The 14466-nt window shown below is 40.7% G+C and overlaps 1 protein-coding gene across 2 annotated transcripts in view; it reads right to left on the minus strand.

Moving 5' to 3' along the window:
• GALNT7 (polypeptide N-acetylgalactosaminyltransferase 7) overlaps positions 1-14246 on the minus strand; it is a 40475-nt gene extending 26229 nt beyond the window's left edge. For both annotated transcript variants that reach the window (XM_026846804.1, XM_026846803.1), the window contains exon 1: positions 13793-14246. In XM_026846804.1, coding sequence (XP_026702605.1) covers positions 13793-14226 — 434 coding nt within the window. In that variant the 5' untranslated portion in view covers positions 14227-14246. The remainder of the gene's footprint in view (positions 1-13792) is intronic.
• Positions 14247-14466: the final 220 nt, after the last annotated feature.

Here is a 14466-nt window from a genome sequence, read left to right on the forward strand (position 1 = left end):
GTTTGGTGAAGAAGGACATATTTCACTTATTATCAGGGAACAGTATCAATGTATATTTCTCCCCACGAGAACAAAAATAAATTAGTAGAAACATACTATTAATCTTGGTCCTATGAGAAAAGAAAATTACCAAATCAAAACAGTCTATAACTAGGTCTGATCTAATAAGGCATTTATTCTCTTAGTCAGGCATGCAGTGAGCAACCTCTGAAATAGCACGATCTCTCTAAGTGTGGTTTACTGCCTAAAATCCTCCAGCAAAATTGTTTACATGCCTGAAGCAGCCACAGCTAATTATATTTATAAGCTACTAATATACAAGTTCTAGACCGACTTTAAGATAAAAATAGATATGCTACCTAGGTGCATTAAGTCGGCTGTGTAATACAAAGACTTTCCATTGCGTGTTTAGTAACAGATTAATAACAGAACTGTGTTGCTTTACACATATATTCATCACCTGTATTAATTTTGGTGATACAGTTATGTTAAAATGGAGGAAAACAAGGTGTTATACATTGAAAATCAGCATGCCAGTAGTATGCAATTCAAGAACTTGATGTGAAAGATAGCGTAAATTAATAGCACCCTTTGCCTCAAAGGAGAAGGCAGTATCTGACGTGTTGCACTGTTCTGCTGACCTGCACCTTCAGCAGTTTAGCTACAGAACTTTTTTGCTTCCCAATTAAAGACAGCTATGACATTTCAGACTGCCTTCAACAACAGAAACAAAGCAAACTGCAAAAAACCCCAAGCCTTTTGGTTGCTTATTTATCCCACTTCCTGCAGTGTAGGTAAGTCATGTTTAGAACAAAATGAAAATAAGAATGAAAGATAGCAAGTGACTTCACATAATTTTAAAAAGCCAAACCTATTACAAAAACCTGAATTGAACAACACATCAGTGAGCAATTTATAAGCAGTTTTTGACCTGTGCATTTTAATGCATTTTTACAACATAAAACCAGAGGTCTAGACAGGCTTTCTGCTACATATCCAACTTAATCTTCTCCACTCTGTCAGCACATCTTACTTTTAAACTTGAAAAATAACGTGTTGCTAAATGCGACATTTGCAAGTCATAAAAGCACTGTATTTATATCTCTAGTACGATCACACTTTAAGTTTTTTCCAGAGGCTTTATTTCATTTATTGGACAGTCCACTGACTCACTCAAGCTCATAAGCTCCAACAGACTGAAGTAATTCTTACGCACAATCTTGTCTCTCATCTTGCATTGAGAATTAGGGGTTAAACATGGTCGTTGTTTTCAATACGTGTAATTAATATTTTAATCTCTGTGGCAAATTTTCAAGAAATGTGAACGTTGCTCAAGTATTTGAGCAACAAAAATCAGAGCCCTTCCCTCTCATTTCCTTCACATCCACAGGGAAGGAAGTAGGGAAGAGCTTTTCTTCAGTGGAGCAGCACTGACATCCAGTGGTTGGCAAACCAAATACCAAAAAAACCATAAACGTATTTTCCTTGTGTTTGAAGCTGAATTTTACAGTACTAGTTCCCCTGTAAATTTCAGACACCAGAAAAGGAAAGTAAAAAGACTGAATTTCCAGACTCATGCTTCAGTTTTAAAAGATAGGGTCAAATAGATACAGGCATCCAGGCAAAAGCTTCAAGCTATGAAAACTGGCATGGGCAGATTCAAAGTCTGTGACAAAAAGGATTTAAATACATTTCAACCTCTAGCTTCATCCTCTGGATGCTGTCTTGCCCACATATGATAGCACAGTGCTCTTTCAGGTGTAGCCTGCAGGCCAGCTGTGGTGATATGCTGTGAACAAAATTGGTAAAGAAACTCACTTAAAATTTATTTTGAATTCTTATTGATAGAGCTGAGACGATGGCACATTGCAACCGATAGGCAGGAATGAGAACGTAGCATCCTTAAGCTAGTCTTGCCTCTGGACACTTCACATCACTCTTCCTGACCCCTGTAAAGAGCTATTGTATGGGGCAAGAAAGAGCAGGCTTGCACAGATCTGTGATGGGCTGGCAACATCTTCCATGGGCAGTGCTGCACAGAAGAGCAGCTCTGCTTGCTTCATTTCCTCAAGGAACTCATGGGTCAAAGGAAGGAAACTTCAGTTCAGTTCAGTTCAGTCCATGAATAAAAACTTCCCCAAATCAACACTGGTATTGTGGAGCAAAAACATGGACTGACTCATCACTGGAGTGAGAAAAAGCCTTTTGAAAGATACAGTAGTGATCTAATGGAGAAACTGGGTGAGTAACGTTTCTTCTATTAGCCTGCATACTTAAGATGTGAATTATTCCTACTCCCTCCCTGTCCCTGGGAGGGAACAGCACTGTTGGAGACCACACCACAAAAATGTCCCTATCCCCTGATCACAAAGTTGTGCACCAGCCACAGCAGGAGAGGAGCCCTTTTACAGGGGACCCCCTCTACAAGAAGCTGGACACCTGGGTGGATGCTCCTTGGTTTGAGGAAATTTCTGCTTTTGCAGCTTTGTACTATATTCATCGGCTTGCTCTTACTGGTGTCCCCTGGCCCCACAAATATGATCATGTGTACACGCTCCAAAGACTGGATGTCCCTATAGCCTCCCTGTTAGCAACCACCTTAATTGCGGATGTAGGCTCAAATTTCCTCAAGCTAAAAAAAGCCCAGGCTAGAGGCTGCTTCTCCTGGAACAGTAATCCAGTCATCAAGCAAAAATGCAAGAACTGAACAAGGAGAGCACCTCAACAGCAACTTAAGGGTGAGCTCCAATCAGATAGATACTCAGGGTGCAATTTGAGATCTTGAGTTGACAGAAGTGCTCCTGCCATCCCGAGTTCCTAACTTCCTAGCACACCAGCACCTAAACTCGAGAGAGAAGAAAGAGATATCATGGCTGATAGCTATTCTCCATGCTGATACTATCTTCCTCAGGTCAACTATTTAACTAGCACCTGAACTTACCAAAGGCATATCAGTCCTCTATCTTGATTTTAAAGCTGTACTTGTGTGCTCAGACCAAAATGCGGCAGCACAGATTTCTCTTACATAGCAAGCAGCTGCCATCACATTCCTGTAACTGCTCCAGCAGCCAACTCCCTGGAGTCAGCAGTTCCAAGTTGAGAGCCCTGAATCAGTACAAAGCTGAAGGTCTCAATTTAGCATTTATCCTGAAATTGTAATTGACATTAAAAAATAGAATCTCTTTTCTCCATTAATATAAAACTGTTCACAATTTTAATTTGTATTTTAAATTGTATTTCATTTAAAGTGGTATGTGATTCATAGTGATAATTGCTTTATTGTTCATGCATTTTTCTCACTCTTTGAGAGGGTCTAGCACTAGCAGAGCCCAAAAATAAGTTAGAAACTCTCTTTTCATTTGCAGCTTCCTCTTCTGGTAAGCTCTGTTCTGATCTTATAAGGAGACAATCATTCAGCAGACAGTATGCTTTTACATAATTTAATACTGAATTCAGGGCTGCTTGTTATTTTAAACCATCAATTTAATATGACTACTACAGTAAACTGCATCTACCCCCTAGGAAGACAGGTGAGACTTTCTTTCACAAAACACCTTCAACAGTTTGCTCAACTGTAGAGTTGTCACCACAGACGTTCTAGTTGAGACTGACTGCTTGATGCCTGCAAATCAGAGGGATCACTGCCTAAGTCTAGAGTAGACAGAAACAGATTACAGAGCCAAGCACTTCTCTGTTAAGATACAACTAAGTAATCTACTGTTAATACTGGGTCTGTTACCTATGAAGCCTTATAGGGTATTGGGTATTTTTATGTATAATCGACACCAATATAAGTTGATAGTAGTCAACTGACAAAACAGGGGTTCTGGAAGAGAAGCAAACAGACAAGCCAAGAAGGACAGTTTAATCAGCTGAGTCATTCCCCCCTCCTCCTTCAGCAGACAGCAGCAAAACCTCTACTACACACTACCTAACAGATTAAAGCTATGCTGAAACAGTATTTCCTATTTTTACATTAGCTACAAGCTTTGTCTGTTTTCATTCCTGAAGCAGCCTGCAAGGCTATGTGACTAAGTTTTGTGATTAATGCCCCTGGAAGCACAAACTACATACATCTCCTATACCTCTGAACATGCCACCATCCAACTTCAGGGCAAGGTTTGTACAGAGACCCAACATTAGGGCTCATAAGAAAATTAAAGGAATAACCTTTGATTTTTATTTTTTTTTTAATCACAAAATTCTTGGCCAACATTGAAAAAGTTGAAACAATACATGCCATAAAGCAGGAGAGCTGGGGCAGCTAAAAGGCTAAAATAAATTCCCTTCCATGGGGAAGGGAACGTCATCTTACAGAAAGATGGAGCCAAAGCCCTCTTCTTCCTGTTTTGGTTTAAAGTGATGCAGTATCTCCTGCATGTCTCCAACCCTTCTGCAGCATGGTGACACACTGCACCACTGTGGGGAGGAGACGGGGCAAGCGGATGACTTGGCCCCAGCTGCGGATGACACTGCTGCGGGTCAGTTGTACGGGAGCAGTTTATTGCGATGCACACCCCTCTCCCTTTTGAAGCAGCTATGTCCTCAGAAAACACTGGTAAGAAACTACAACTCACTGTATATGGCAATTCTCATGATTTTTCCATTGAGGTGGGCACTAGTTCAGGAGTTACAGCTTGATGCATTTACTTATGTACCAATCAAAAGCCCTGGCTGTACATAACTATGGATTGATCAAATGCTGACAGGTTTTACCTAATTTAATATAAGGCTAGAAAGAAGCTTGGGGCAATGGGATCAGTCCCACAGAAACACTTTTATTTCCACCATGCCTTCCTTTTCACCTTCAACCTTGAAGTTCCTGCCTATGCTCAGCTGGACTGAATTACAACTTACAGAATCACAGAATGGTTTGGGTTGGAAGGGACCTTAAAGATCATCTAGTTCCAGACCCACTGCCATGGACAGGGACACCTTCTACTAGATCAGGTTGCTCAAAGCCCCGTCCAACCTGGCCTTGAACACTGCCAGGGAGGGGGCAGCCACAGCTTCTCTGGGCAACCTGTGCCAGTGTCTCACCACCCTCACTGTAAAGAATTTCTTCCTTATCTAATCTAAATCTACCCTCTTTCTGGTTAAAACTGTTACCCCTTGTCCTATCACTACACTGTCCCTCCCCATCTTTCCTGTAGGCCCCCTTTAGGTATTGAAAGGCCACTATAAGGTCTCCCAAGAGCCTTCTCTTCTCCAGGCTGGAACACCCCAACTCTGTCAGCCTGCCCTTGTAAATAAGGTGTTTCTGTCCCCTGATCATCTTCATGGCCTCCTCTGGACCCACTTGAGCAGGTCCATGTCTTGCTTATGTTGAGGGGCCCCAGAGCTGGACACAGCACTGCAGGTGGGGTCTCATGAAAGTGGAGTAGAGGGGGAGAATCACCTTTCTTGACTGCTGGCCACACTACTCTTGATGCAGACCAGGATATGGTTGACTTTCTGGATTGCGAGCGCACATTGCTGGCTCATAGCCAGTCTTCCATCCACTAATGCCCCCAAATCATTCTCTGCAGGGCTGCTCTCAATCCACTCCTAGCCCAGCCTGTATTTGTGCTTGGGATTGCCCTGACCCATGTGCAGGACCTTGAACTTGGCCTTGTTAAACTCCTGAGGTTTGCAGGGTTTCACCTCTCAAGCCTGTCCAGGTCCCTCTGGATGGCATCCCTTCCCCCCAAGCATGTCAACCACACCACACAGTTTAGTGTCAGCAGCAAACTTGCTGAGGGGGAGCCCAATCCCACTGATATCATGCAAGTTTATTTGAATGCTCTACCACAGTAAATTCTGGTTAACAGGAACAAGACAGAGCGTAAGAATTTAAGTGCTTAGTTTCACATTCAGTTTACAACTCATTTGCCTGAATGCTTCCTCCATTTGCCCCAAAACTTCTATGATGTAAGACTGCACCTGGAGGGTTACACAATCAGCTGCAGGAAACCTCTCAGATTTCTCTGCCTGCTCCTCCAAAGCCAAGGTTTAAGGCAGAATTTAAATATACTCCAGGCACTGCACTACATATTTTTGTTGAGTAAGAGGTCCTGTTCAGGGCTTGGTCTTCTCATTTCAGATGCACACACTCAGCTAAGTAAATCCAACTACACATAACACACCCAGTGCCTCTGTCAGCTTCTCTGTACTCTTCAGGTGTACTATTTCTCTGTTGAAACTTCAAATTTGAAATGCTAGCAGCCAACACTAAAAATACACAGGATCCATCTTCACTGTTAGCTTTCACTACTGGGACCTGAAACGTTAACAGAAAATGTCTGGTTTTGCTTTAAGGCAAATGCCTGGAATTCAAATCTTTCCTGACCAGAAGGAGATGCTCTGACAATACATGGATAATTACATTTTAAACTTTTTTTTTTTTCCTCTAGGAGTCTTGCCAGCAGTAAAGCAGCTGATAACTTGCAGTGGAAAGCCAGTATTCCTGATTTAGCGTGACCACTATAATTCACCTGATTCTCAACCCCAGCTCTCACTGAGGTGCACAAAGATTTATACACATACTATAAAATTAGTTTTCTTGGTTACAGAATAGTTCCAGTGTACTATGTGGCACTTGAATAAAAGATTTTCCCAAGGTACCATGTGAAATGAAACCAAAGTCCCTAAGGCTCCATTTCCAATGACACAGATACCAACAGTAATTACTAAAATCTTTTTTTGTATAACAGTATCAAATATGTAATTTGCACAGTGCTATAATTAAGGAACTAATCACATTCCTGAAGAAAGCAGGCTCCACCTCAGAGCTTTTCTATTCAATCTCCTTAGCTACGACAAGATTGACTGGACAGCTTGCTTACTGTAAGAGAACATACTAAATTCATGTTACTTGCCCAGAGTAAAAAGACCATCAATTTCTTATGAGCAGCCAAGATTTATCTGCCTTATTTCATACCCTGAGTAATTGTTTACCACTAAAGATTTTGGTATTTTTTCAACTCCAGTCCAGCACCAAAATTTTTTTTACACAGTTTGATACTTTTAATAGCACCTGGATGAACCAAAAGGTCCAAGCTGTCACCATCAAACTATGATACGTAAAAATATCTTTACTAACAGCTCTGCATGTATGTATTCCTAAATAAAGTCAGAAGTCTTTATTTTTGGGAAGAATTCTCTCCTCTGATTGCACCAAAAATAATAACCCCCCCCCACCTTTCAAAACTACACATACAATTTTTAAAAACAAGCCAATTCTCATTCCCTTTTGTTTAATAAAATGTTGTGAGCTGCAAAAAACAGTTGTTCAAAAATATATTTCTGTACACAAGGAGCACTGTAATTCAGTAAGGAAGAGTTACTTTTTTAGGTTTCTCAACAAAGGCATACTGTCAATTGTGCTGTTTGAAGTAAAAAGGTGACCCATGGCAACAGATTCAATTATTCAAGTACGAATTTCTATGGCCTAGGGGGCATGCCCTGCAACAGCAATAACGTCATTAAAAAGGAAAAGTCAAGCTGGATAATCCACGGAAGGAAAAAACACTTAAAAATATTATTTTGCCATGATCAGACATACAGATGTGTGTGGGTGATGCAGCTGAAATTCTGGCTCATGCTGGTGAGCAGACAGCAGTTATCTATTGCCATATTGAAAAAAAAAATCCAGTAAGAGAGTAATTTGTCTTATCCCTTAAACATTCACAGTCATGAAGCTTCCTCTCCTAGTCACACTATTTAGGATATAATTCTTCCAACATTTATCAGAAGAAGCTGTCCAAAAAAAATCTAGCTTAAATAGAGTCATAAGAACAAAACCCTCTGGGTCAGTCAGAATAATTTGTGAGCAAGTCTTCCATGAGCTGGATAACAACAACATATCAAGCCTGAGCAAAGCATGTTGAGCACTGATCCTTTCTTACAGCCAACAGTTAATTACCCTGTCATAAAATCTGATCAACAGTATGAACATCCCTGGCTTAAGGGCTCTACCATGATGTAAGTTGGTTAATAGGACAAATAGGGAGTTTCACAGAGCATCGCTTAGAATATACTTTAAGAGAATGTTTCTTGACTTAAATTTCAACCCGAAGTGCAATAAGCATGACCCAAACACAGCAGAGTATGCCAACAGAAATGGCAGACATGGAGTGTTCTACTGTGAAAGTGAACTTCATAAGGGAAAACTTGCATTGCTGCTTAGTGTTTCTGAGATAAACTACAAAGAGACTACTGCAACTAATACATTGTAGATATGTATTTTTTAGAAAAACTGAATACAGGTTCTTTAGTCACCTGTGGTGTTGTCCATCATGCAGTTTTCTCTCCCTTTTTGACTCTTTCATATAGAAACCATTATTTAAATGTTTTCTAACATCTGCCATGAAAAATTAATGATTTCAGGTGTTAGAGCTTTGCCAAAAAGTGCCCAGAAAGGCTTCTTTGAGGACAACCTCCTCAAAACACAGGAACAGCCCATTTCCACATGCAGCAAGTCAAACAGGCATGGCAGAAAGCCCAGCTGGCTGCACCAGCTCCTGAGGGAGCTCCAATGCAAAAAAAGAAGAGTAGGGAAAGTAGATACATGGACTAGCTACCTAGGAGTACAGAAAAATACTGCCTGAGCACATGCAGAGAGAATTAAAGGCAAAGTTCCAGTGGAGTTGAAATCCATGAGATGGGAAGGGCAACAAGAAGGGCTTGTAGGCAAAAGGAACACTAAAAAACCATGGGTTTACTGCTGAATGAGATGCAACTTAGTGTCAGAGGACACAGAAAAGACTGAGACACTCACACCTGATTTCCCTCAGTCTTTACATGCCAGGTTTGCTCCCAAGTCCCTGTGTTTAGGGGCAAAATCTGCAGAAGTGAAGGAATATCCACCACAGAGGAAGGGTGGTGGGTCAGGAACCACTTCACTGGACATACACAGTAAATGGGATAAACACAGCACAAGTCTGTGGGACTGGACGGGCTGTACCAGATGGTGCTGAGGGAGCTTGTGATGTCATTGTGAGGTCATGCTCGCCATTTTTACAAGGTCCTGATTCTTGACAGTGGTTCCTGAGCACTGGCAAAAACAAATGCCACGCTCATCGTCAAGAAGGAGGATCCAGGGAACTACAGCCAGCCAGTCTTAGCCACTTGAAAGATGACAGAGCATATGCTGCCAGAAGCCATTTCCAAGTGCACAAGGAGAAAGTGATTGGGAATATGTGGTTTTACCAAGAGCACATTCATTATCCTGACAATGAAAACGCTTCCAACTTCAAATTAATACCTTCTTCCCCAACAAACCAGCTATTAACAACAGTCATTGGGAATAAAATGCATAAGGCTATGTCCTGCAAGGATCTATTTAGCATAACGACCAAAAAAGCAAAATGCAGTTTGTCTCTGCCCTGTCAGGAGGTGGCCGACACACAGTGACAACATTTAACACTGGGATTTATATTAATATTTTTTTTAAACATACTGAGATAATTATACAACACTTTCTGCTTAGATAGTCATGCAGCAGAACTGATGTGTTCCAGGAGAACGTAAGAAAGAACATTTTTCATTGATTTAACATAACAATTAACCACATACCATGCAACTGGACTTTTAAGAGTGATAATCACTTTACTCAGATCTCTATTTTAAACCTGTTGGAGGACTGAGCTTGCAGCAGGTCTCTTCAGTTAGTCTAAGCTTGTATACTCAGTGACAGACCCTAAACTTGGCATTACACTCAATAAAAAATAAAAATCTTGGAGTCAAACGTGGATAGCTCTTTGAGCATTTCATCTCAGAGTTAATGAAAGGGCAAATAGAATGGTAGAAATAATAAGGAAGGAACATGAAACATTTATATAGTAGCTTGATGCAGCTATGTCCGATATTCCCATATCACAGGGCAGCAGAGTAACAGAGGTATATGACAGTATCCGGGAGGAGAGGTTAAACAAACACGATGTTCTTCAGCCTGGAAAAAGTCACTGACTCAGGATGTCATTAATTCCAAGAGTATAAATGCATTTAAAAGACAAGTCTATGCACAGAAAAAGGCCTATGAAGCATGACAATCCTGTTGCAATTTTTGGCTCAAGTGTCCCAGCTCACCGGTTGCTAGGAATGAAATTTAGTCTGTTCTTGTACGTTTTTTCCCAAGTATATGTTATTGGCCAGAGCTAGAGACAAGACTGTCAAGAAAAATAATTTCTGGTCAGATGCACTACAGCTGTATTTTTTAAAATTAATTTTTTAATTTTAAAATACTCTGGACAAGTAGCTCATTATGCTGGAAAAATAAATCAGTTCTTGTTCTCCCTAGCAGCAATGCTCTTTTTTTAAGAGAGAGCACACCTTGTTACCTAGCAGCATTCATCCGAAAACCTGTGTCCATTTTTTATTTCCCCAGCATGGTGTTCTTATCTTGAATCAAAGATCATCCAGAAACTTTATCACTCTGTTTTTACTGTAGCTCTACCTCTGTGCAGACTCCTGATCACACACAAAAATATCCAGGGAGAAATCAAATTAATATCCTTCTTCCCTAAAGGCAGCATTAGTTTTATTGCAGGTCTGCTAGGAGGCAGGGACAACATGTAAAATTCAGTATAAATGACTGCTCTTAAAAGGCTGCCACCTATCAGAATAATTAAAAAAAGGCCCAAAAATGGTAAACCCACCAAGTTTTAAGAAAAAGTTTTCTTTCAGCAACTGTACAGAGGTTTTAGACAGGGCTTGCTAAGCCTGCTCTACTTTTCTGCAACTAGAAATACGGTAGAAAATGGGTACTGCCCCACTTAAACCCAGTTTATGGCTCCCCTGGCCCTCCTGCAGAGGGCAAACCTATGACTTGCTGTATGCCAACAGAAGTGCTTGGCTTTAACCTTGAAATAGATCAGTTAAAATCTTTAAGGCAAGAGTATGCAGTACCGGCAAAATGGAAATACTCTGTTGTACCCAACAAACAACTTCAACATGCCATCCAACATTATTCCTCTCTACAGAGTGCAGCAAGAGTTAAAGCTTTTTATGGCAGCTGAGACTGTCTACAATCACCAGCAAAGTTCCTACTGAATCAATAAAGGCAGCTGGCAAATCATCTTGGCAACGTGTCTGACTCCAAAGTCAAATCTAAACATAGCAGGATTGAATCCCCCTTTGTTGGCATTTCTTTCCTCTTGTCCCTCCAGCACAGACAAACCCTACGGCTATGTGGCTTTTAAACTGAGAGACAGTACTTGCAGCACTATTTCACTCCAACTAGCACTGCCTGGGAAAGCATTTGGCATACTTCACTCACCAAGCCAGACTGCTTAGGGTGATGCTGAAAAATTTTGATGTTTTGAAGAGAAGGCTGAGGTGAGATCTACCTGGAATTGAATGTATATGAATGAATAATCTAGTCTTTGCCTAAAAGGTCTTCCTCAATTATCAATGCCAAGATACCATTAACCAAAAAAAAAAAAAAAAAGAGAGTATAATACCACTCTTTGGTACGGTTAAACAGAATGTTGACTAGCCCTATGAATCAAAATGGCTTCTGGACTTTTTGAACAGATCAGAGGAAGGAAAATAAATGATGCAACCAACAGACAATCTGCTACCTTTTGCTGCATTTCTCACCAATACTGGGGGATGAACAATAAAGTATGCTTAACACCTGAAAGCATGTAGCAGTACCAGCCAATCTTACATCGTTTCTGCTCTCTTCTACCATTTCCAGGAGAAACATGGAAGCTATAAACCTTTAAGCTAGCTAGGGCAATTGCAAGCATCTGAAGTATCCAATACATAAAATATTTAATATAAAGGGGTCTGAAAGATGCCTTTTGTCCGTGTTTTTCATGCTGTTTTGTTTGCTCGCTTAGAACATTAAACAATAAAACCTAACTGATTTGGAAAACTTATCTGCAAGTGTTTGGAGAAAACTAAACTTGGAGATTTCTAAAATTCATCTTTTCTGTTCTGATTGGTCACATGGCTGTCCCTCCTATTCCTCAAAGTATGTGAAGTACTTAATTCTGCTTTGGGAACTTCTATTTATTACTCCCCTTCAGAACAGAATTAAAGACAAACTCCAAGAATATGACAAAAAAACTTCAAGAAGCTATAGATGTGGAACTATGTGGCAGATGAATATGCTCTCTGATGCCCTCCACTTTGGGGAAAAACAGAGGGGAGGAAATACTTGAGCTCTGCTACCAAAGATATGGCTGCTAACCTGTGCAGAGGCAGCCCAGTCCCACCTGCATGCGACACGCTGCCATTTCTGCTCTGCTGTCCTTGCGGAGCAGAGAGCGAGGAAAGGGAGCATGCTTCCACCTGCTTCCCCTTCCCTCTTTCTCGGGAAGGCAGGGCCAAAGCAAGCTCTGCTCACATGAACTCCTGGCATCAGCTCCCCTCTGCTCAGTTAATCACAACACCTGACGGGTAAATGGTTTTCCTCTGTGAGTTCCCTTAGTCCTGCTGCCTTCTACAAAAGGGGCCCCAGTGGCTGCAAATGCCTCAACAGAAGCAGCAGTGTCTAGGGAATAACCTCCTAAAAGGAAATGCTGACCTACACAGGTTACCCAGATCATTTCTTCCCCTTCAGAAAAATCTCTTTAGCACAGAGGTCCAACTGCTCATTGCAGTGAAGAAAGAAAACTTAAGTGAACCCCAGGACAGCCAACGCTTCCTCACCACCAGCAGCAGATGGGCACAATCCTCTCCTCTGACTGCCAGCAAATGGAAACATTTAGTAAGTCACCCAAGAAACACAGCACAGCTGTATTCTGTGCACTTCATTCCCTTTCAGTGAGTACACACCAGATAGTAAATTCAAGCAGACATACATGCACAGGCATGAGTCAGACTCACAGCTGGCCACTTCTATCTCACAAAATGGAATAACACCCACTATAAAAGGCCACAGCAGAGCCTCAGTAACCAGTCAGTGACCAACCAAACAGAGCATTACAATCCAGAGGTTGGCACCCAATACAGGGATCATCATAGCTCCACTGCTAGGGATGAGGGGGGAGTGAAAACAGGCAAGTACCTCATTTCGTATCCAAATTTGTATAACCTCCCCTACAAACACACAACCCCCCTCCCCAAACCGAACACAGACCCCCCAACCAAACCAAAAAAGCCCCATCAATCAATCAGTTTGCTGTTCACTGTAAAGCTGTTAGTAAACACTGAGAAAATGTTAATAACTTCCAAGAATTTCCCCACACCAAAGTGGAGACTATTAGCAAGTAAAAAATGTTTTATCTAAGATTGCTTCCTTCTTTGTGACAAATGCAGTGAAAAACTGTTAGAAGAGCATTCCTCCTTCAACTTCAAACCCCAATATGGCAGATCTATACTTCTGTTAATGCAGGTAATTAAGCAGAATTATTTAAAAGGAACAACATTTCTTTGCTTCTGTTCTATTTATTTATCTAGTGTTAAATTTTAAAGCATCAGCATGAAACCAAAACTGAATAAACTAACTAGTATAGGAATTTCTAGGAAATAATAAAAAAATTATTCCTTCTTAAAAAAAAAAACACTTAAGAAGTTATGGATTAAAAAAAAGATATGACAATGAAGACTGTGGCTGGACCTGGAACATGCAAATAGACACTAAAACAGATGACTGGAGATAATATAGATTAATTATTCATTAAAGGAATCATTGCAACAGCATTAAGAATATATGGAAACAGCACTCTTGACTGACAGAACAAGAAGCCTGAATTATTTGGCCTAATTAATAATATTTGTTCAAGCATCAGTTAAGATATATGTAAAGAACATACTTAAATCTCGTAAAAACAAATAAAAGAAAACAAAAAAGTTTGCTTACTCTTCTTGACGCAAGTCATTAACGCTCCGATCTAGAGAGATCATATCACTTGCCACCATATTAAACCCAAACTCTTTAATGCTGGCTTGAATGGATTCTTTGTAATCTGGTCCTAAAACATATGGCTTCGCTTCCTCTCCAGGACCACCAACAACTCCATGAGGCTCAGGCTCTTTGGGCTCAAAATTACCAAGGACTCCAGGTCGTAGAACAGGATCTCGGTACACAAATGTCTGAGGCTTAAATGTGAGATACTGCCTCTGGATGATGTTTTGCTGTTTGTTATCACCACCACCATGATGATTTAGTTCATTTTTGGCCTTATTTTTCCTTCGAATGGATTCCAAGTCCACTTCTACACCTTCAACATGAGGCCAAGGTACCACAGGTTTGAACTTCTCATTTCCTAGTCCATGGTCTCCTTTGTTTGGCATGGGTCTGTTGGCTTCTTTGTCATCCTATATATACACACACAGAGAAACAGCAGGAGATCATATATACTGATGACCCTTTATTTATTTAAATCCAGTACCTTAATGCATTGAGACACAGCACTAAATACATGTTATGCAAGAAAGGAGAAGTTTCTGTTAAGTGGTTCAATGAACACTTTTTACTAAAGTAGCTGGCTGCTGGAGAACATCACCAGCCATTGTCTACACTTACCTAGGTGA

Source organism: Athene cunicularia (genome assembly GCF_003259725.1).
Source record: "Athene cunicularia isolate RWA chromosome 4 unlocalized genomic scaffold, athCun1 chr4_part1, whole genome shotgun sequence".
In the NCBI taxonomy this organism is placed as follows: domain Eukaryota; kingdom Metazoa; phylum Chordata; class Aves; order Strigiformes; family Strigidae; genus Athene; species Athene cunicularia.